Source organism: Daphnia pulicaria, chromosome 2, assembly GCF_021234035.1.
Source record: "Daphnia pulicaria isolate SC F1-1A chromosome 2, SC_F0-13Bv2, whole genome shotgun sequence".
NCBI lineage: Eukaryota > Metazoa > Arthropoda > Branchiopoda > Diplostraca > Daphniidae > Daphnia > Daphnia pulicaria.
In genome coordinates, this window is record NC_060914.1 from 12,477,083 (window position 1) to 12,501,271 (window position 24,189).

Genomic DNA, 24,189 nt, shown 5'->3' on the forward strand with positions numbered 1-24,189 from the left:
TGCCTGCTGGCTGTATTTCCCAGGCATAAAGGTAGGACAAAATTGATCTCTATTTTTCCTTTTTGACAATTTTTGGTGGCGTTCATTATAAATCGATCGTTAGTATAGGCTACGTTTATTTGTGAGCTAGATGGTTGACTGCAAATGTTTTCTCTTTGATTTGTTTTTATCTCAGCACTAAAAATCTCATTTGTCGAACGACTGCGCAGATCAGACCTGTTTTGGTACCTTCTGTTGAGACCCTCACACTTGAAAATATTTGAACTTGAAATACTTTAAGCAAAGTGAAACAAGACCATTTTTGACCAAGAGGGACCTGCCGTCACACCGGCACCTCCTCGTTTTCTCTGGAAGAGGTAGTGGAGAGTAAATCAGACCATAATGGCCACTTCCTATCAATCATATCCTCCTTTTCTAATAGCAGTTGAGAGACTTGAGACCAAATGAAATCTTTTTCTATTGGGCGTTGTCACCTACCTTGTCAGTTTCTCAGCAGAGTGAAGCGTAGAGGGTATCAAAGTGTAGTATTTTCTAAGTGTAGTAGTTCGTGGAGGGAATTGAATGAATTTCCATTAATGTGATCACGTGAAAATGATTTTTCTCTTAGTTGGATCCGCCCAAGATCACTATCGTGACGTCAACTGTGGACGATCTGCGTCGACGGCCGTTTCATCACCTCCAACGACATCCGAATGGAATGCAGAAAATCAAGGCCAGGCCGGAATGGACGCAACTGGAACGAGTTGGATCTGCGACCAATCCAGCGTCCGGCTGTTTTGATGACGATCGCTGACATCCAATTAATTCAAGGTATGAAATCATTTCAATTCTTTTGCCACTATAGAATATGGCGCTACTCAGTTTGGCAATGGTCAAATCGATCGATGACTGAAGCCCAGCTGATATAGAGCTATGATACCCTTTTTTCTTTCAAGTTTGTGATTGGCCATCATGTTTATTTATAGGCCTCTTGACTTGATGAATCATTCGCATTTGATTTAGACTTGTGCTTTTCTTATAGCCAAACTGCAGACAAAACTTGTTACTATTTCTGGGGTCAAAGATTTGGTGAATTTCAATCATTCATTCAGCGGCACTGTCGGAAAAACGAAAGAATTTCTGTGTGGGTTAGTCATGCTTCGTTTATTCCACCAGAGTTCACCTTATTTATTCATCAGAATCATTCATCTTTTTAAAAAAGCTAATGGGACATGAGGCCTAATCGACTGAATTCTCGCAACTGCTACCATTTTAATTTGGGAAAATTATTCGAGTGGCTGATAAGTCATTTTTGTTATATAATCTTATCGCTCGCACGACTCAACAATTTGACAGCTCAAAACCGTGTGACTTACAATAACGCTCACCGTGCTGGGCTAAACAGTCGGCTTGACAGCCACCTTTTTTCTTACGCTGATGAACATGAGATGTTATGTCCCTAACAAGGAAAATCAAAAGTAATTTGTTTGCTTTTTTATATGTTTATTTTGAATTCTGAATTGTTATTCAAAGTATCGGTGAAGTTTTTTTTTTGTTTGTTTTCATATTTTTATTTGAAATTTCAAGCACATTGTCAGCTAGGTCTTGGGGAACAATAGGAGCGAGTCAAAGGAATTTGTATGGACTTTGGGGAGTTTTCTTCATTCGGGGTTGCAGGTTTAAAGGAAAGGAGAAGAGGTAATGGAGAGTGGGGGGTTAAAATTGGTTAAATTTTGCAAGTTTAAAAGCTAGAAAAGAGAAAGAAGGTGAAAAATAGAAAAGAAATTGAGAATACTGACACGTTCACCCAACCAAACTTAATAATTCGACAACTATTCGACGCACCTTCAACAAGCAAAGCAACTGCATTTCCACAATGGTGTGAAAATATTTCGACAACAGATGTAGCGTATAAATACTTCGACCTAACCTAACTTAAAATTACCTTAACTAACTTAACCTAATCTTAAAAACGAATTGTCCAAGTACTTTTGCTACACTGTGTTGACGTATTTTCGCACCAGTCGAAATGCAGTTGCCTTATGTCGAAGGTACATCAAATAGGTGTCGAATTAAAGTTTGGTCGGATGAAACTTCCAATATTCCACCCAATTGTGAAGAAAAAAGATGACGAAAAAGATAAAAAGAAGAAAAAAAAGATGAAGATAAAGTATTAAGGGGAAGAAAAAGAAAGAAAGAATACTCGGTTTAATTTTCTCTTCCGGTCCTGTCCTGTCTATTTCCGGTTTCCACCTTCCTAGCCGTCGCGTCATCTCTCGGATCCTCAACACTCTTTTCTCTCAGTTCCATTTCACTCTCGATCTCAACTTCCTTTACATTTTAGCCAGGCCTCCTCTTCTCCTGATATCCAACCTCCTTCCTTATGTGCTATTGCCTTTAGACTTTGGCCGAACTGGTAATCTCCACCTCAAGACAAGCTTTGCCCACTGGATTGTTAGACTTGTCGTAGAGTTGCAGCTTATTGAGGCCGTCGTTCAAGCTGGACACGTCAAGTTTAACGAATCCCACCGTGGACTTTTTCAAACAGAATTTCGACGACTTTTTTACTTTGATGGTTATTTGACACTCTTCCGGATTTGTAGTCTTGATGGTAAAATCTTTGTTCCACTCCGGTTGGCTGCCGCGGATCGTTTTGGATTTGCCGACTTTTTTGTCCTGTTTGCGGATCGTGCCGCGCCCTTCCTGGACCCGCATGGAAACGTAATAGTTGTCGGAATCCTTGGCTTCCGGCAGATTTACTCCCCTCTGAACTGTGATTTTGAAATCGTTGGGTGTCTGATTTCCTTCTTTGCAATCAGGTAGCGACTCTGCTGGAGCTTTCGGTTTCTCATCCATTGCCCGATTCAGTGGTAGTTGGGATTTTTCGGGATTTGGGGGCAATGCGTGTGGGTCTTTTGGTTTATGGAGGGGCTGATTGTCATTCTTCTTGTTGTTAGACGGGGGTACTTTAGCCGGTGTGTCCTTGGGTTCTGAACGTGGAATGACTTCCGGCAGGTATTTTATCTCCAGCTCAAGACAACTGCCCTCTGGATTGCGACTGGCTTTGTATAGTTGCAGCCTATTGACTTGATTGACTTTCAATGCGGACGCGTAAACTACGACGGATCCAACCGTTGACGTCTCCCAACCCAATTTCGACGACTTTTTCAGTTTGATTGTCATTAGACACCATTCCGGATCTGGAGTCTCGATGGTAAATTCTTTGTTCCACTCCGGCTGGATGCCGAGGATCGTTTTGGATTTGTTGATTTTCTTGTCTTGGACGCGGACCCACATGATGGAAACTGAAACGTAATATTTTTCAGAAGCCTTGGCTTCCGGAAAGTTTACTCCCCTCCGAACTCTGATTTTGAATTTCCCGGTTCTCTGATTTTCTTCCTCGCAATCAGGTAGCGGCTGTGGTTCTGCTTTCGGTTTCTCATCCATTGCCCGATTCTGTAGAAGTTTAGATTTTTCGAGATTTGGTACTTGGTGGGGCTGATTGTCAATCTTCTTCATTAAATCAGATTTTTCGGGAATATGGGGCTGTACCTGTGGATCTCCAGGCTTATGACGGAATTGATTATCAGTGCTCTTGGATTGAGCCTTTGACAACTGTTCCTCAACTTGTTCACTGTCCTCAACTTGTCCACTTTCTTCAACTTGTCCACTTTCCTCAGTTATAATCGTCTCTTCTGCAATTTCAAGTAGTTTAATATCACCCACCGGATCTTCGTTAGTCACATTTCCGGTGTCGACAATGGTCTCGGACAAACTCTCCGATAGACACACTGGTTTTGTCTCGTCCATTCCAAGTTGTTGGTTGGACGGATGTTCTTCAACCGGAATGTCTTCCTGATTCTCGACCGCAATTTCGTTGGATAAATTCTCGATGGTGAAAATAGCTTCCAGCGGTTGAAACTTGAGACTCTCCAGGTTGTTTTGGATCGTTTCAACTTGTTGTATCGCCGCCGGGATCTCATTGGGTTTTTCGACTTGAATGTCGACTTCCTCGTCATTCCTCGGGTCCAGTAGTTGTCCGATTGTGTCGGTATGGTTGTTAAGGGATACTCGTAGTTTTTCCACTTCCGCCTGACTGAATGCGATCAGTCTATTCCTTTTTTCTATTTCTCGCCTCAGACGCGAATCCTGATTTGTCAAGCGAAGATTTTTCTTTTTAATGTCAGTAATGACACGTTTCTGTTTTTCGAGTTTGCTTTTGGTAGTTTCCAACTTGATGTGGAATTGTCGCACCTTGGAATGGGAGTCTGTCAGTTGAGATTGAACTTGACTCAACTCATTCGCCAAGCGTTCTTTTTCCAATTCCTCATATGTTAAGCGGAGATTTAACTCGCTGATTTCAGTTATTACACGTTTGCTATATTCCAGTTCGCTTTTGGTAGTTGCTAATTCGTCGTGTACGTTCTGAAACATTTGCAGCTTTGATGAGGAGTCTGTCAGTTCGGATTGAAGCAAACTCAACTCATTCTTCAAACGTTCGTTTTCCAATACAATCAGGTTTTGATCAATCGCACTGGATTCGATAATTCTATCCCGGTCTTCAATTTTTCGCCTTAACCGCGAGTCATCATTTGTCAAGCGAAGATTTTTCTCTGTAATGTCAGTAATAAGACTTTTCTTTTCTTCCAGTTCGATTTTGGTAGTTGCCAACTCGTCGTTTACGTTCTGAAATATTTCCAACTTTGATGAGGAGTCTGTCAGTTTGGATTGAACTAGACTCAACTCATTCTCCAAACGTTCTTTTTCCAATACAGTCAGGTTTTGTTCATCGTCTTTCGCCATCAAAGAAAGACCAATTTGTTGGTTCAAGTCATCTCCGCTGGGAGTCGAAACACCTTTGTCCATTGCAAGTTCGGTTGCGCAAGAAACGTCAGGTTCAGTCTTAATCTGGTTAACAGCCGAAAGCCGAGTTTGTATATCGGTCTTTCGACTGAATAAATCCATGAAGATACCATCCCTGCCTATGTCCCAGCAGACATAAGCAAAAAGAAAAGCCAGTATAGTGACTGCTAAAATGTCGATCATTTTCACCTCGGGTAAATTGGGTGTTTGCAATTGAAAACTGCTATGTAGTCAAATGCCGTTAGGGGTTGCCTATATAGACTTGCCAGGGTAATCCCAATTTGTATCCGTCCATTTCCTCTGTTTTTATCAGATTTCTAATTACGTTAATGCTTTTTAACTTTTCTTATTGAATTTTAATTATACTTTAAGGAATAACGCACATTTTTCAATAAGTTTAAAATATATTTCAATTCATTTTAATCTTTAAATTGCATTTTAAAATTTAAAATTAAGGTTTTCGGAATCTCAGTCTGGGACAGGGCGCCCCTAGCGGTTAATTCACCAACTAAGAAGTATGGAAATCGATTTTTAATCAATTGTAATCGATATCCTAATCCTAAGTATTGCTAATAGACGAAAAGCGTCGTCTGCTTGAGTTTTCGTTTACAAATTTCAAGTAAGCAAGCTTAAAACAAGTTTCGAAAAGGAGAATAATCGAAATTATAAGAATTCAACGAAAAACGGAACGAGCACTGTTTTGGACGTGGATGCACGGAAATAAAATAACATAAATGTGGTCATCGTTATGTGAATTTGGTGTCGCAGCTCTCCACTCGGGTCTCCACTCCATGCTGTTTGGCAGGTAAAAACTCAATAAAAATGGGATGATTATGGAAGCTTAAATAGAAGTTTAACTTGTTCCAATTTTCCTATGATTGTGAATTGTTCCTGCTAGCATTATTTATCCCTTTGTCAATGCATGGCAGTTTGTTTGCACTTTAATGTAACCTTTTCCGTTGTGGCCTGGGCCAGCCAACATAACAGCACAGTTTTGCTTGTGCTTGATCTCCCTGGAGTAAGTCACATATGTATCATATGTTAAACTTCTTAAATTTTAGTGTTAAGAAATAAAGTTCTCAGTTTATTTTTCTTACAGGTTCATTTAAAGAGATTGGTTTAACAAGAAATGGAAGTTTCTAAAGGGGAGATTCAATAATGAGTGTAAGTCTTGTGTCCTCTTAGGTGTTGTAACCTACTCCTCTAGATACACCTCTGTTATTTCCCTGGAGAAAGTTCAGGGTGTTCAAATCCACCATGACAGTTAAACCGACTCATCAAATAAGGTAAAATTCTGGTAAAGTTGAAGTTGATAAACAACAAGTGTAATATTCATTTGTTTATTCTCTATCCCCTTCAGTCTGCCTTGCAAGCTGCTTTGAGTATTTTTATTTTTTGCGAGATATATGCTTTATGGATAGCAAACATCGATCGACGATCAAACGAAATTTTTTAACCCTATTGAAATTTCTTCGTTTTATGATATTACAGTTCCATTGTCTTGATTTATTTTTCAGGTTGGACCCAAGCGAATGGAACAAGGTTATCTGCAATCTTATTACAGGGATTTTCATTTTCATTTTACATTAATTTTGTAGCCTAATGGTTAACTGTATAGTTCATCAGAGCGCTCGAAGTAGGTTTCCAGCTCATTGGTGAAAGCTTCCAGCTCTTTTGGTAGGTTGAAATAACTCATGTCTTTTTGCAATGTTTTACTCGTGGACGCTATTGATTAAAGTTTAATCATTTGCTTTCGGTTGCGTGACAGCGTGAACATATGACAAGGTAATTCTTTTCAAACTAGGTTTGGTATGGCCGCTTCTGTGTTCCTTTATTAAGAAAGTCAATTTTACATTCACTTAGATCATATGTTATAGAAAACTTAGTAGACTCATGATTATACATCTTTTAAACGAAGGCACTTTATTTCTGTTATTCTCGTTTCGCTAGGTTGGCTTTCAAAATTTGTTATGGCTAAACTTGCTTTGGTAAACCTGTTTAATGTTGAACATTTCTCCACTTTGGTTAATCCGCACACATTCCGATTAGACAGACATATTCCCAATTCCAATCGAGTCGCTGTTGAATGACTGTCAAGTGTATGAGAATTCTGCTGATGCGGATTTCGTATTATTGCTGTAACAAATAAATTTATCTTACTTTCTAAAAAAAAAAAAAAACATTGACGTTAGTCATAACCACTTAATTGTCAATTTATATTATTTTCTCGTTCCAGAAAGATTTGATGTGTCTCGTCAGACATGTCGATTGATTGGATTTGGATCGCTCTGGCTCTCGCAGTCACTTGTTGTCGTTTCGTTCAGTCATTGTTCTTGGGGATGCTGTACGACGTGTCGTGCCAGATACTTGGTGAAGAAGTATTCGACGATCAACATCATGGCGGATTAAATTAACTTGCGGTGACTTACTGTAAAAGTAATTTTAGTTCTTTATTTACATACAAACACTGTATTTTATTTTAATGCCTTCTTTACTGCTCTTTAGTTTTGCCTTTCACGTTGAGTCAGTCACACCATGTGGTCGACGTGGACTTGATGATCAACAATAAGCGATACTCATTGTATTAATTAATTTTGATCTCTTTCTGGATAACAACCAAGTTTCAATTCATTTGTAGCCTATAGTGTGATATTTTTCTTATTCTCTGCATTTTATTGCAGGTTGCAATGAATCTGAGTGCCTGGTGTGTTCCTGCCATGAAGATTTATCAGAAGTTAAATTCACCAATTTTCAAATTTATGTTTGATGATTTGAAATATTTTTAATTTCCACGAAGAAGTTGTGTGGATTTATCGACCAACCCAAATATAAGTAATTTCACTTCATGTTTACCGCCTATCCAAACCCAGAGTTACATGGTTCCTACTCCATAACCAAATATCCTTCCGTTAGTATCCTAATTATCCTATTTATCCTTCTGTTAGTCCTTCTTACTTGCATATCAGAATCGCAAAATTCTTTTGATAAACTTGTCCTTTTTACACGATTTAAAATCGAAATTAACCGTTCAACTCCTTGAAACACTTTGTCAAGAGCACGACGTGTGACCCGTGCGTGACTAATGGGGGGTAATCGTGATAGGAGTTGATTGAATCAGCAACGGCTTTGCCATTATTCTGGATCGAGAAAGTTGCTGAATGGTAATAAGAAAAAGGGGGAGGAAAAAATCCGGCTGGCATCTGAGCCGAGACGAAATAGGTCATCAAAACGGACACTGTAATAACCTGTTTTGTGAATAACATCAGGTACAAAAACATAAATGTATTGGCGTAGAAAAGAACAATATTTCACTTTACAATTTTGTAATCAAATATTTTACCAAAGTTTTCATTGCGAAGGTTGATTTGGAGTGATTGTTAACTTGCGTAGCAGTGGACTAGGAGTGAAAGAGAAAGTTAGTTTAGTGCGGATTCTGTCGTTTGAAAGATGCGACGATGACATTTTCCGACAGTGCATAAATTGGCAAACTGTACTCAATATATCTCCAGTGATAATAGCGCACCAATCAGTGTTGAGCAAATCTCAGTGTTCGCTTTCGTGACTAGCTGGGCGGAGTCACATTCGCAAAAGGAAAGGGTCGGTGGGTAAATAGAAGGGTGTGTCCCTGCATCTATCACGAAATCGCCAAAACACTTTTCCTTCCATTTCCAACGTTTTTTCTTCTTATCAAATTCAGTATCACGGTCACGGGAATGTCATTGAATTTTTTTTAATGATTTTTACACGAAAGAAAAATTGAACGAGAGCTTGGCGTGACAACAACTTGTATTCTATTCTCGTCTTCCAGTTGAGTCAGCCATCGCGACGAAATCTCAAATAAAACGCCGATTCCGTATTGATTGAATAACAAGTAACAAAACACCATGCCAAATGGAACTGGCGTTTCCATTTTCCTTGTACTGTCATGCAAATGTATGCCCATGCCCAAATGGAACTTCGGTTAAGATGTTCGTTTTATTTCCTCAATTATTACAAAATTACGGTCGGTGGGTTATTTTAGGGCTCGTCTTCCTTTTGTCATTAACTGGGTCGTTGTGTCAGTAATGCTTAGTTTTTACACTAACCATATAATCTAACCGCTCTGTGATATGTCAAGAGCACAACTGCACAAGCCATTTGAAGATTTGATGAACCATATATAAAGGTTGCCGAAACCATTTTCCTATCCCCTTTTTACACATTCCATCATGGCAGACTTCGGAATCAAACTGTGAATTTAGTAAACAAGGATTATTAGCAAATAAAATAACCACATTAATGTAAATCAAATTTTTATTTTATAAAACATTAGTGGTGTTACAATCTGTGTAGTTGTTTATAAAAGAATTCTGGAGTCTAATTTGTTTTGTTTTGTATTTTCAGTTCGCTTTCCAATCAACTGGTGGAATGAAATCTATTGCTTGTTGTGGATGGTGTCTTCAAAAATCTAAGGTAGTTAAGTTACTGCCAAACAATTTGTCTTCCAAACTTTTGTTTAACTTAAGTTAGAGTCAGATGCAGATTGCTATCACTTCTAAGCGTTTCTTTAACGAAACAGCAATTTGTTTATTTTTCGATTCAAGTGGGAGGTTTTGTTTACACATTTGACAGCTTAGTTGTATTATGGGACCATTCCATCTAGGAAAAATTTTATAAGTAAATTCAAAGAGTATTCAATTATTCATATATTTAAATTTGAAAATACATTTCTGTGGGTGGTGGTGAATTAGAGATATACTGGCTACTGTCCCCTGTGCATTTTAGTTGTTCAAATCTCAAGTCAAGACAGTTTAAACTATCTGTTGCTTTTTTACTCTAAACAAAATTGATAGGTTGTGTCATACTATTGATTTTCACATGTGTTTAGGGTGTAGAATCCTGGAGGTGCTGACTTCTAACTCCGCCGCTACAACTCCGGTCAACGTTTGGTCTTGCGGATGCATTTGTGCCATACCGCCAGAAGCCGTTATTTAGGGAGCCATCGGAGGATTTTGATTCCTCCAACATTTTAAAGTAAGACGCAAAAATCTTATTTTTGTTTATGCTTGTTTTTAATTTCAAACTCTTTTTTTTTGCAGCACTAATTGTTACGTTCCACCGATCGCGAGTCGGCCGCCGTTGTCAGTCTACATTCTACAACGCAGATTTTCTGAGTTGGAATTTTGTGGTCCCAGCACAGCGATCCTTGAGCAAATACTGGCCTTGTCCGTGACAAAAGAATGACTGATGGGGTTCTGCACCATCTATATCTTCGCGACGAACGCTCATCTATAGCTTCACTGCTTCGTACGCTGCATCAGGAAATTTATCCGACCTGAGGAGTAATGTGGTTGGTTGCTGTAATTCCATTATTACGGTTTTTCATCATGAACATTTCGGTGTGCTTCTTAGAAAAGGTAAAGATTGATATGCTTTTTTAATTTTTATATTTTCATTAATGTAACACATTTTTTTTACAGAGCACTAAAGATCCCCACGGACATCCTTGAGCCAATGCTGGATTTGTCCATGACAGAAGAGGGACTTCCACCAACGTTCTTCTCCATCCTTATCTTCAAGGCGTACGCTCATCAGCTTCACTACTTCAATGCTTCTTATGCTGCTACACAACTTTTCTTGCTTCACCAGTGGCGAGTTGGATCACTTCAGTTGCTGTTCCACACCTGCAGTCACTCACCACGGGATTGTGGCCAGGTACCCAACAATTGACTTATTTTCGTAGATTATCTATACTAGTATTCTACTTGCTTTAAACTCTGTGTCTGTGTAATAGTTTTCAAAATCAGGACCTTCTTGCGCACAAACAAAGTTTTACTTGAGCGTTTCTTTTTTCTAACGCTAGATGGCTTTCGAACATTTTCAGCTGTCAGTCAAAACAGTCAGTTTCAGTAACTTTACACATCTCTTTAAACGTTTATCGACCGTTTTTTGTGGTAATTCTGTAGTGATAACTAACGATAACTATTCCCCCAACAAAGCTCACTTGTTAGGTTTTCGATATTTGATTTTTTATTTCTACTTCCGGTTTACTCATTTCAGTCTGTAGTTTAGTAAATATTCATCTGACGTACGAAAAAACCACATATTCGTGATCCTCGTCAAATTTGTGGTAAAGTTCATGTTATGTTTTTTACGTATTCATACTTCCGGTTTCGAAAATTTTCCTGAACTATAGTTCAGGAAAATTCTCGATTTTGGCCAAATTTTGGATTTCGTTTAAATCACACAAAATCGACCCCAATTTTCATGGAGATCACGAATATGCGGTTTAATTCGACGTCAGCTCAATGGTTGAGGCGCTGCGTTACTTCCGGTTTACTTCCGGATTTTTTTTTAAAGACTAGCAAGTGAACTTTAATGCATGTACAGTTCTCAATATTGCCAGCTATTTTAAAGCCTTTAATAATTCGAGCTGTTTAAGTTTTGAGCCAAAAACCTGATCACTGTTACCTATATGTAAGTTCTTTTGTCATGTCGCTTAATAAGAACTGTTTTCTCTTTATATTTAGGTAATGCAGAGATGTTGCCTAGATGAACACTAAAAGATTGACGGCAGCCCTAAAATGTCAGCGTGGATCATCATTTGTTGTTGGTATTTATGTTTCGTTGTTAACCCGTTGGCTGCCACACCTTTGTTCTCCCCGCTCCTTAGCATGGGCCGCGCCGAAAGGCGCCTGTTAGGCAATGCACCAAGTTCCCCCTTGTCGATGCGGTGATGGATTCTCCTGTCACCGTGTCAGCCCGGACTTGTCAGCAATGGCAAGTCCCACCTTGGCCATGGATCCTTCTGACGTGGCGCGTAGAGTAGTAGAAAAACAACTTACGGGTTGTATGGCGTGGCAGCCAACGGGTGAACTTAAGTGTATGTGTGTATGTACATGTGATTGTAAAATGTGGTGGAATTGTGGGTGGAGGTGGGAACAATAAACACAATTCACGTATCAATTTTAGTTTGTTTATTACATTATTTAAAAATAACAAAGTCATAAATAATGACTTTCCAAAGCAGAACTCAAATTAGAACAATAACTACTATACAATTTTATCTGTCGCTCGATAATGTTGAATCCCCTTGATTTGTTAGCAGAATAGACAATCTCTTCATACCATATAAACATAGATTTTCAACTTAAAACAGACCAAAATTTCAAACTCAATGAAAAAATTTAATGCAAGCTGATATAAATCTTCTGACAGCAACAAACACAACAGCTCCTTTCAGACCAAGCAGCTGCAACACCTGCATTGCTGAAATTTCAGCTATCTCTTGTCAGCTTCCACCAATGGGTCCAAACCATGAAACAGCGGCGGAGGCCTGAAAACAGAATGGAAATGTATTGAAATGTCAACCATTTTAAATCAAGATGGTACAGAAAGGAAGCAATACCTGAAATCAAACTTTCCTTTGATCATCGTAAATTGGAGCTTATGTTGTGGTCATCAAAATCTCCTGAGTGGGCACCATTATCTCCACAATGGGAGAAAAAAGTTGGATCTGACGAGGAGTATATGAATGGCTCCATTAATCACACCACTAGCTGGCTGCACCAAAACAAGACAAATGTCGAACTTCACCTGACGGTTGAATCCTATGAGATAAGAAAACAGATGAGACATAAGTAACACACAGTGCACGCTCAACATAAATGTAACCAAAACTTTAAATTTTTTAGAACAGACAAGAATTTTTACAATAGACCTTACAGTTGACAAGGTTCAAATACTAAGACAAAATGTTGAACTAAGGGAAATCAAATCGTGTAAAAGCCACACTGAGTTTTACATTCTACAAAATGGATGATCAGATTATCAAGACGAGTCAGAATTAAAGGCTAGATTACCAGTAAATTAAATTTATAGTTCAACTATCTGTTCTGCTTTAAACTATGGACAGGAAACAAAGAAATTTCTGGATTTTTCGAAAAAATTCTATGAATGTGGAAATTGCTGTGCAACAAAGTTTTAACCTGCCTGGAGTTGTCATAAACCCCCATGAATAATGTCAAAGCAAATTACTTACTGCATGCATGCCAGTAATTTTGGGAAAATTTCTCATGGCAGTCTGTAGGCAAAATAATTCTGGCAACGTTAAAACCCAAGAATTGCCATAGATAGAGGATGCCGGCCACTAGCTGCCATCTTGAACAATTGAAAAAGGAGGAACAGGCAAGGTTGCCCGATAAGAAAAATTTTTCCTTTAGAACCTGTGAAGTGACATCTAGCGTTCAAGCGAAAAAGGTAATGGGAGGTCTTTTCAAATGGAGTGGCTATAATTGGTCATAAAATTGGTTTACCATTATTCTATTCTGCATCTAGCGTTACTTAAATGGTATCAGAAACCATAAGGATAAATTTGACACGAGTGGTGCGGTGATGCGACAGACCAAAATCTTACATTTTCAAGACTTTCAAGACACATCGCGCTAAGACTGCGAAATAGCGACATTGTTTTTGCGAATTGAAAGAGCATGTCAAAATTGGGGACATGGGGATATTGTTATAGGGAAAAGATAAAGTAACTTACTTTTTTTTATAGAAACAGAAATAAAACATTAGTTGGTTAGCTAAACAGTATGGAATTTGTTTTAAAAGGAATATTAAAGATACGGCTCAATTTAAGGCTATCGCCCACGCAATCAAAATAGTAATATTTTCTGTGATTCATGGTATCGTAACAATTTTTGGCACAGTACCTCCAAAAAAGAGAAAGAAAAATGTAATGGCAGCGGCGAGATTCGAACTCGCGCCTCCGAGGAGACTGGTGCCTTAAACCAGCGCCTTAGACCTCTCGGCCACGCTACCTATACCTATTTACTCAATAGTTCTAAAAATCTCACTTTTTCGTAAAATAAAAATGTTTTGTAATGGTTTTTTACAAATTCACCAACTCAGCAAACAGTAAAAAGAAATGATAATAAAGAAAAAAATAAACAATTCCCAAAGAATATTTGTTTCATACGCATGTAAAAAAAATCGTAATTTATGAACTGGCAGCAGAGACGATATTATTAAATTTGGTAGTCAGATGAGATCACGAGGAGAAATAAGCTCATCGTCTTTTTAACGGATGCCCCCTTCTAGCCACATCTTGAAAATGATCCTAGCCCTGTAACAACTATGCATTGCAAAATCTAGTTAAACAGCCCTCTGTGCGAGTTGTTGGCTACGCTAAACGTCATCAATTACAATTGAGCACACGGGAGGGTTTGCGTTCAATAGGACATGTGGCGTTCTTATATTCCATTCAGTCGAATAGAAAATGTAATGAGTCGTAATTTAAGATCCTGATTTGATCGAATAACTCACGCATTCACCCATTTCAAAATAACAGCCGACACTAAATGTCAATAAATTAATGAACTGTCTAATTTATTACACCGCAACGCATGCGACGTCATTCGATAACATTTTAATGACTATAATCTATCACGAATTATAAACTATTAACGGTAATAGAATCAAGAGTCGGCAACAAACTTTTTGATTAAATGTCTGATATTAAATAGGATCGTTGCTGGCTGCAGACACTAACTTTTAAATGACCTCGAAGAAAGTTACATGAATCGATAATGTCATTACAAAAGACTATCCTATTAAACGTCCATGAAATTATTTGTTGTGGAAACGGACCACTTTGCAAACAGTTTGACTTTTCCGGTATTATAAAATAACACTACAGGAGCTGTACTGTACTCGTGCAGTTTCAAGCAGTTGAACCGAGAAGATTCTACCAGAACGTCTAGTTTTCTGACTCACCATGTCTTATTTCCTTTATATTTTCTTCATAGTTGCCATTTGGTTCACCTTTTCTATTTGTGGCTCGTCATCGACGCCCAATCCGCTCAACGGCCAACACCTCCGCGTCATCTGGGTAATCAACATTAAAAACATTTAAGTAAAAACAATTAAGAACATTACATTACATTTTCTATTGTAGACACCTTGGAGTGGAAACCCCAAAGGACTCGTGGGACCAGTCAAAGGAGAGCTAGTCCTCGAATTCTTGTCAAAACGTTTGAATTTTACGTAACACAGAAATCTAAATTATTTTAAATGGCATTTTTTAACATCTTGATTTACTTCATTACTGACAAGGTACGAAATGATACGAGTGTTCGACATCCAACTGGGACCATTACAAAATGGACGAGGACTCTTCAATTTCCTGCTGGATCAAGTTAAGTTGATTCCTTTCCATTTGAAATAGAAATTAAGAATTTCCTCATGTATCGCAGCGATGCGATTTGCTAGTCCACGATCTGGTACCAACATCCCAGCGCAATCAAATCATCGATTTGACATTACCTTGGGCGTACGATTATTTCGCTTTCCTCATTCCCGCCCCGGACGAAACGGCCAACATCAACTCGGTCGTCAAACCGTTTCAATGGCAGGTTTGTGCATTTCAACTAGCCCTAAATCTTTATTACTTTAACAGCTTTAAATTATTCAATTTACAGGTATGGCTAGGGCTGGGGGTATCGATCGTTTGCGTCATCGCAGTTTTGAATTTAATCCAGCGCTACTTGGAATATCAATCAGCATTCCATATGGATTTTAAACCTAGAAATAAAAAACCGAAAACTGGAAATTTGCAAAACAATCGTAAAGTCAAGAGATATCAAACCGGAAAGCAATACCTTTACGTATTGGGCATTTTGCTTTCACAAGGTTATTTAAAATCTAAACTTGACTGTCACCGTCACCAGTCATCAACTTGTATTTATCAGGTGGCTTTTGCCCATTAAAATGGCTACCCTATCGACTGGTTGCTGGCGTATGGACCTTGGCAGCTTTCATCTTCGTCCAGTCCTACACGTCGATTCTATTCACTTACGTCGTGACGCCAATCAATCAGCCGCTTATCAATTCCGTCTACGACATAATTGACAACGGCGATATCAATTTCTACGTCAGAGAATACGGATTTCTAAACGTTCTATTTAAAGCAAGTCTTAATGGCAAAAGTAAATTCACTTGAGGAACTTGGCACTAAATTTCTTGCAACGACACACACAGACAACTAACGAGACGGGACTGTACACGACACTACGAAAAAGACTCGACTCGTTTCCAAATTCTCGTTGCGCATCGCCGTCTGAATGCATCAATTTGATTACGCCGGGATCAAGAAACGTTTTCGCTGAGGTAAAAATGTTTGACTGTTTTATTTCGACACGAATTTGAAAAAGAACTTTGTTTTTAAAATGGATCAACTTCACTAGGCAAGTGTTTACCTAAGGGACGCAATCAGAACTGATTTTCAAAAGACGGGCAAATGCAACTTGCAATTGGCAAAGGAAAACTTCATCAGTATCATGGCATCGTTCGCCCTGCCGAAAAACAGTCCCTACACTCAGAGCATAACCCAAGGGTAAGCCAGTAGAGTTGAATGTCGTTTCTCTTTTCTTTAAAATTGTCAATTTCAAATGACACAATTTTTTCAGAATATTGGAACAGCAGCAAATTGGTCTGATCGAATATTGGTACAAGGGGATGCGCACCATGCCTCTTCAATGTGATGGTACAACCAAAAGTGGAAATAAGAAGAAGAAAACAGTTCCTCTTTCCCTGAAAAATTTAAGCGGCGCATTCATATTCTTATCGATTGGACTGAGCTTTTCTTTTCTGGTTTTTCTTGGTGAAAAAATTTGTTCGTGGCACAAATTGCAACAAGATTAGATCGATTTAAATGCGATGGCATGGAAGAGGAAGCAGAACGCACCAATCGGAAACCAGATATAAAATGAGATTTAAAAAAACGATTTAGTAGCCCAGTATTTAATAAAAAGAGTCTTGACACAAGGTCCAAATATATACTAACTAAAAGACTATTAACTGTCTTTATTGCCACTTTTGCCAGCCCTACCGTAGAACTGCACGCATAATAAAATTTGATCAAATAAACTCGCAGCTCAAAAACCCTTCAGGTTCTAATGGATGAGGATTTAGTGAACTAATCCATGGTCGAGTAAAAATACGAGATACGACTGTAATATAGATCTAATGCGTGCGAGGAGATGTCAGGTTGTTTGCTTACCCCACAATTCCGGTCGATTAAAAACCGCTGCAAAGTGTCTGCGTCGAAATTCTTTCAATTGGCTTCCAGCAGCGCATCAGCAACGGACTGGAACAGCACGTATACGCACATGGTGGACTGCCTTCCAGCTGGATCTGCTTGACAATGTTGCACAAACTCACATTTCCACTTTTCGAAATCGACGGATGCGGAATTGCGGATGCAGGCTGGTATCCTATCCCGACTAGAGCGTGAATAAAACCAAATTTAGAGAGACTTATTTGAGCAAAATGTCAGATATAAATACAACCAGTCTAGCGTCATTGAGTCCGGTGGGTACGGCTCTAGTGCACAGTACGGATAGTCCACACGAGCTATGAAACTTTGATGAAGTGTATCTGGGTTTCAGACGTCTCAGAATATAGTTGACTGCCGTTTGAAGTTGGAATGCGTGATGAGAACCTGCCGAACGCACTCGAATACATTTACATAGATCAATAGACATGCACAAACCTGTTACAACAAAGTCTAAAATCATCGACGACCGTGTCTCTTCTACCTCCAAACCAGTCGGTTTGAAGTCTGTGAATTATTACGTACGTCCATTGGTATACGTTCCATAATGTTTTGGACTGGCCAAAACCAAGACAACTATAGAAGCAAATGCATCAATCAACTGAATTGCAATGACAGATTTCTTAATGGTTCACGATAAATGCTCACGGACTCGTAAGAGCCGTTCAAATAATTTCCAAGGTTCAAGATGACCCTAGGAACAGATTCAAAACAGCTGACAGCTTTTTCGAACGAGCCAATCATCACGATTGTCTTCCCGTTTCCACAACAAATGCTTCGATAGTGAATTTTCATCATTCTAGAGTAAAAATCCGGTAACATCAGCAGGAGTTGACTTTTAACAGTTTCAGGCAGCAGTTGCACTTTGGAGATCCTGCGACAAACATCAATCTCTATATCTACTCGCCATGTCTTATTTACCTTTCTTAATGCTGCTGTACATCTGGTTCGCCATTTCTATTCGCAGTTTCTCATCGACGCCCAATCCGCTCAACGGCCAACACCTCCGCGTCATCTGGGTTAAAGAAAAACAATTATCAGTTTTGACAAACAAATTCAATAGATAAAACATAAAATATTTGGTTGATGCAGACACTTTGGAGTGGAAACCCCAAAGGACTAATTGGACCGCTCAAAGGAGCAGTGCTATTGGAATGCATATCGAAACGTTTAAATTTCACGTAACAAAAACACAAAAACTTTAATTGACTTATTGTCTCTTTATAACTTTTATTTTATCCTTCCGGCCAGGTACGAGATGGTTCGGGTGACAGACGCCACACTAGGGCCATTAGAAAACGGAAAAGGACTTTTCAATTATCTACTGGATCAAGTTAAGTCGCTTTTTTTTTAATTTCGGTTTAATACAAGTTGAGAATTATCTGATTCATCACAGCGATGCGAGTTGCTGGTTCACAATATATATCCGACACTCCGAACGAATGCCATCGTCGATTTGACACTACCGTGGGCTTACGACGATTACGCTTTCGCCATCCCCATCCCCGTTGAAACGGCCAACATTAACGCCATCGTCAAACCGTTTCAGTGGCAGGTTGTCGCATTCAAATTGGTTTCTATCAAAATTTGGTATTATTCATCAACTATATTCGTTTATTATAGATTTGGATGGGACTTGGAATATCGATCGTTTGCGTTATTGCAATTTTGAATTTAATCCAGCGCTACCTGGAATATCGATCCTCACTCGAAACTTCAAATGTTAGACCCAACGATAATAATAACCCACCGACTGAAAAAATAATCACCAAAGGAAGAACCGCAAAACAATTTCTCTACGTATTCGGGAACTTACTTTCACAAGGTATTTGTAATATCACCATTATTCTTTTAATAGAGGAATTACAGGACTTAATTAAATAGGTGGACCTTGTCCATCGAAAAGATTGGCCTATCGACTAGTTGCTGGTGTTTGGATCCTGGCCGCTTTCTTTTTCGTCCAGGCCTACACATCAATCCTTTTCACTTACGTCGTGACGCCAATCAATCCTCCTCTGATCAACTCGATCTACGACCTAATTGACAGCAACGATATTAATCTTTTCGTTAGGGAATCCAGTCTCATAAATACTCTAATATATGTATGTCATAACCAAAATTGAAATCATACGGATTTTTATTACAATCATTTCTTATTGCAACACGACACAGACAGCTAATGAGACGGGACTTTATAAGACATTACAAAAAAGATTAGACTCCATCCCGAATTCTCGATGCACATTGCCGTCGGAATGCATTCAATCTGTCAAACCGGGACTAAGAAACGTCTTCTCCGAGGTAAAGTTTTTAATTTGTAAAAAGCAATGTTCGCATTTTCTATTAATTGTTTAACTGTTAGTCAACTAATTACCTGAACGACGAAATTCGAAAACATTATATGAAGACAGGGAAATGCACTTGGCAAATGGCAAAAGAAAAATTCTTCGGCATCACGGTAGCGATGGGCCTACCCAAAAACAGTCCCTACACGCAAACCATAACCCAAGTGTAAGCAATTAAACCTAAAGTAATTTAATTGTTCTTAAATTTCTGTATCGACGTAAATAGGATACTGGAACTACAAGAAAATGGGCTGATCAACTACTGGGATACCTGGTTCCGACCCATGCCACCGCAGTGTAACGGAAAACCCCAAATCAGAAGCAAGAAAACGAAACTTTCGCCTCTTTCTCTCAAAAACTTGACTGGCGCATTTTTAGTTTTATTGATTGGACTTGGCCTTTCAATTTTGGCTTTCCTCGTCGAAAAAATAATTTCCGTACACGAGCGTCTACGCTAGAAGGAGGTTCAAATTTGAAGGAAGGGTTTCAACTCATTTAGCTGCTAAATACAACAAATGGACGAAAAATTTTGAGTAGGAGAGAGAATTTAAAGAGAATTTTAAAAGAAATATTTAAAAAAGAAGATGAATAGCTAAGAATACTGTGAAACGTGTAGTTGGCCTTTCCCGCCATTGGCTTTTCTAATTAAGCAAAGTCACGGATATTATTGAAAGGATAGCGGAATAAAAATTTCCTTGAAAAAATGTAATCGAAATTAGTTTAAGATTCACCTCTGTCAAATGTTGGAAGACGTCGCTTGTTAACACAGGAAACGAAATGGCTCTTCAGATTAACCAGATACCAGTTTTGGATCGGCTATTTAGAAAAAATAAAGAGGATTATTAGTTCCTACAATGTGAAAGACAATAAACGCAGATAAAAACCATTGACAGAAAAATCAAAGTCCCAGAAAACTTTGCCGCAGTAAACATTCATTTCAATCCTCTATCATATCGATAATAAACTCATTTCGGCCGATTAGAAATTCAGAAAAATACTGAAATTTGTCATGAATTCCGATCCTCCGATCCTCATTAATTAATCCTAATAGTGCCATCTCACTTGACAACTCCTAAGGCTATACTTATAACAGCAGGGTTCTCCTCTACACGACCTAACCAAAGGTGAAACATCGAATTTACGAAACGGGCGGAGGGACAAAGGGCCACAGAAGGAGGCAATCAGAAACTAAAGTCAGATTGTAATCTAATCCCGATCAACAAAAAATATAACAAGGGATTGATCGTTGTTCAAAAAGGAAAGAACGAAAAACAATATCAGCTTCACAGATGTGTGAGAAAGGAAAATCCTACTATCCCAACAACCTCAACTCGACTTATAGGAAATCAAAAACATTTCAACTTGCAAATGGAAATGCATAAATCAAATCTGAAGCCAGAGCGCTGGAAGCGAGTTTAAGAATAAAACGCACGCGAGGAGAAGAGAGATGTTAAATAAATGAAGATTACCCTGGTGCAGCATCGAATTTTTTCCGGGTTATTGCAATCTTTTCAGTTGACATCCAGCAGCTCGACTGCCGAAACAGGAAACTAGACTGCATCCAGCTGGAATAAAGAAAAAAATGGAACGAGTTTGAATATTACAGCAGACAATCATCAGAAGGAATAATATGCTGATTCCATTTTGATTGAATCGAGGGGAAAAAAATTGGATGTTTCCTTTGGTGAATTGAATCCGAAGTTTCTAAGGCGTTCGCATTAATCTCACATGCCGCAGAGGATCGAACTCCATTGAATACGAATAATGCACACGATTTACATTAAACTTGGATTTACATGGCAACGTAAAAGGACCGACCGAAAAGAAAATTCAAAATATCTGCCTACAACTCCATATTCCACTCTTGGACAAAACAAGATGTATACGAGTAACAACGCATCCATCACATGAGACAGTAAATGAATTTTAAAATTATTTACAATAGTCCGACCAACTCCACAACAAAGATTTTGTTTCAAGCCAGTGCATTACTGCGCACGTTGAATATTGTGGTCGGATATTTAAGAAACGGTTGCTGGCAACAAAGACAGCACTAGATAGTACTAATCTGGCAGCTGGTACGTTCAACTGAATCGCAATGACGCTCTTACCTTTCTTAGTATTATTCACTTGGTTCTTCATTTCTATTCCCGGTTTCTCATCGACGCCCAATCCGCTCAATGGCCAACACCTCCGCGTCATCTGGGTTAAAGAAAAAACAATTATCAGTTTTGACAAACAAATTCAATAAATAAAACATAAAATATTTGGTTGATGCAGACACTTTGGAGTGGAAACCCCAAAGGACTAATTGGACCGCTCAAAGGAGCAGTGCTATTGGAATGCATGTCGAAACGTTTAAATTTCACGTAACAAAAAAACAAAAAATTAATTGACTTATTGTCTCTTTATAACTTTTATTTTATCCTTCCGGCCAGGTACGAGATGGTTCGGGTGACAGACGCCACACTAGGGCCATTAGAAAACGGAAAAGGACTTTTCAATTATCTACTGGATCAAGTTAAGTCGCTTTTTTTTTTAATTTCGGTTTAATACAAGTTGAGAATTATCTGATTCATCACAGCGATGCGAGTTCCTGGTTCAACATATACATCCGACATTCCAGTCGAATGCAGTCGTCGATTTGACACTACCGTGGGTTTACTCTAATTGCGTTTTCGCCATCCCCATCCCCGTTGAAACGGCCAACATTAACGCCGTCGTCAAACCGTTTCAGTGGCCGGTTGGCACATTTTAATGGGATAATTATCCTGTTGTAAAAAAAGAAAATAAAAATCGTTAACATCATTATTCAATCGACAGGTTTGGCTGGGACTGTGGGTATCAATCGTCTGCGTCATCGCAATTTTGAATTTACTCCAGCGCTACCTGGAATATCGATCCGGATTCGAAATGGATTTTAAAACTGGTAACAAACCACGAGCCGAAAAATGGCAGACTGGAAATCAATATCTCTACGTTTTCGGCAATTTGCTGTCACAAGGTTGCTTTCATAACATCGTTAATTACTCTTCGATTACAGCCAGTCACAGCTCACATGTATAATTTAATTCAAAGGTTGTTTCTGCCCATCCAAATGGCTACCCTACCGACTTGTCGCTGGCGTGTGGATCCTGGCCGCTTTCATCTTCGTCCAGGCCTACACGTCGACTCTTATCACCTACATAGTGACACCAGTCAATCAACCACTAATCAATTCCGTCTACGATGTTGCTGGCAGTAGCGACATCAATTTACTTGTCAGAGAAACGGGACTTTTAAATGAGTTACTTTCGGCAAGTCAAAAACGTAAATAAATTCAAAGAGCATAATGATCAAAGTTCATTTTCATTTTTACACGAGACAGACCAACAATTTCACGGGACTATTTGCGACATTGCGAAAAAAAATTGATGCAGTCCCGAATTCTCGATGTGTTATTCCGTCTGAATGCATACGTTTGATGACACCAGGTTCAAGAAACGTTTTCTTTGATGTAAGCTATGCATTCAAGTCTAATTATACAAAAATAGTTTTCATTTTTAATTGATTAACTATTGACTATAGGTAAAGTCTTTTGTATTGGATGAAATCCGAAAAGATTATATAAAGACGGGCAAATGCAACTTTCAAATAGCCAAAGAAAGTTTCCTCAGCACCACGGCCTCGTTTGCCCTTCCGAAAAACAGTCCATACACTGAGAGCATAAGCCAAGGGTAAGAAAGTAAAAACTAAAATGTCGCTTCATTCATTCAAGTTATATTGTAACATTTGTTTCAATCAAATTAGACTATTGGAACTGATGCAGATTGGCCTCATCGACCACTGGGACAGTTGGTTCCGCCCCATGCCTCCTCAATGTGATGGTAAACCCAAAAGTGGAAACAAGACAAAGACTTCGCCACTTTCTCTGAAAAATTTGACCGGTGCATTTCTAGTTTTACTTGTTGGACTGAGCCTTTCGATTTTAGTTTTCCTCATCGAAAAAATCAATTCCGTCTCTAAATGTCGTCGCAGTCGCATTGGGAATTAAGGTTGCAACGAGACTAAAAAAATTACAAATTCGTGTAGGTGTCGTAAGATAACAGAAGAAAAAGAACCCCCGTTTATCCTTGGAATAGTATAGGTTGTAGGTAGAATTAAAACTCGCACACATCTGCTGCATTCCACCGTAACGTTCTGCCAATGTAAAAGTCGTTCCTTTGAAACATCGAAGGTGTACGATCGCGTAAAGGCGGAATGGATATTTTCTTGATGAAATGCTAAACGATAGTAAATAATTGATAAGCACTTGCGTAAAATGTTAGTTGGACAAGTACCACGATGAACTCGTATATCTTTTCGCTTTTAAATATTTAATCATGCACCTATCATTAGTTGGACGATGAAGCACAAGCTTAAAATACACTATCAAAACAATTACATGATAGACCGATTTAATTCAGGTCAAATAATGAGAAATTAACGAAAACAAAATCTCAAAATTCAGCGAGGCACAACTTCTTACCGTCTTCCTGCGTGGACATACGCACCGGGATAACTCGACAAAAATGAAATTGATAGAAAGGTTTAAAAAAATTTATACAGATTTAACGAAACTACATCGACATTGGTGGTAGCAATCGAATGTACCAGAGGCAATAGAAGCGAATTGTAAAATCAGCAATCGCATCGGCCAAAGATAAAGAGGTTATATTAATAGATTCTGGACATTTCAGCAATCGATATCAGTAGACCAGACGCTTCTGCAGTAAATTGAAGTTTAACAACCATAGTGTAAGTCCCCACTCGACTAAAATGCTCAAATTATTTAGTACATGCTCAATCGTATGTCAATCAAAGACAGATAAAAAGACGCTCAACAAGATTATATGAACTAAAAACCGAACCAGGCATGAGGAATTCATT

General features: G+C 38.7%; 2 protein-coding genes, 3 long non-coding RNA genes and 1 other non-coding gene across 6 annotated transcripts; 3 read left to right on the top strand and 3 right to left on the bottom strand.

Annotated features, from left to right (window-relative positions):
• Positions 1–2,376: 2,376 nt before the first annotated feature.
• LOC124327774 (myosin-1-like) lies at positions 2,377–4,944 on the bottom strand. The gene has a single exon (XM_046786768.1). It carries the CDS (start codon positions 4,942–4,944, stop codon positions 2,377–2,379), a length of 2,568 nt encoding a protein of 855 aa, XP_046642724.1.
• Positions 4,945–5,014: 70 nt separating this feature from the next.
• LOC124326741 lies at positions 5,015–7,417 on the top strand. The gene is made up of 4 exons (XR_006915767.1): positions 5,015–6,128; positions 6,360–6,980; positions 7,079–7,278; positions 7,348–7,417. It is a non-coding gene; the product is annotated as an uncharacterized LOC124326741 (long non-coding RNA).
• A 4,358-nt stretch (positions 7,418–11,775) lies between these two features.
• LOC124326703 lies at positions 11,776–13,027 on the bottom strand. Its single transcript, XR_006915710.1, has 3 exons — positions 12,863–13,027; positions 12,230–12,431; positions 11,776–12,157 (listed from the first exon to the last, which is right to left on the bottom strand). It is a non-coding gene; the product is annotated as an uncharacterized LOC124326703 (long non-coding RNA).
• Positions 13,028–13,562: 535 nt separating this feature from the next.
• On the bottom strand, positions 13,563–13,644 carry Trnal-aag. The gene has a single exon. It is a non-coding gene; the product is annotated as a tRNA-Leu (tRNA).
• Positions 13,645–14,725: 1,081 nt separating this feature from the next.
• Positions 14,726–16,286, top strand: LOC124326860. Its single transcript, XR_006915908.1, has 4 exons — positions 14,726–15,236; positions 15,303–15,513; positions 15,573–15,990; positions 16,068–16,286. It is a non-coding gene; the product is annotated as an uncharacterized LOC124326860 (long non-coding RNA).
• A 2,279-nt stretch (positions 16,287–18,565) lies between these two features.
• LOC124327775 (ionotropic receptor 93a-like) lies at positions 18,566–19,739 on the top strand. Its single transcript, XM_046786769.1, has 5 exons — positions 18,566–18,761; positions 18,821–19,038; positions 19,109–19,237; positions 19,299–19,447; positions 19,508–19,739. Exons 1-5 carry the CDS (start codon positions 18,566–18,568, stop codon positions 19,737–19,739), a joined length of 924 nt encoding a protein of 307 aa, XP_046642725.1.
• The last annotated feature ends 4,450 nt before the right edge of the window (positions 19,740–24,189 follow it).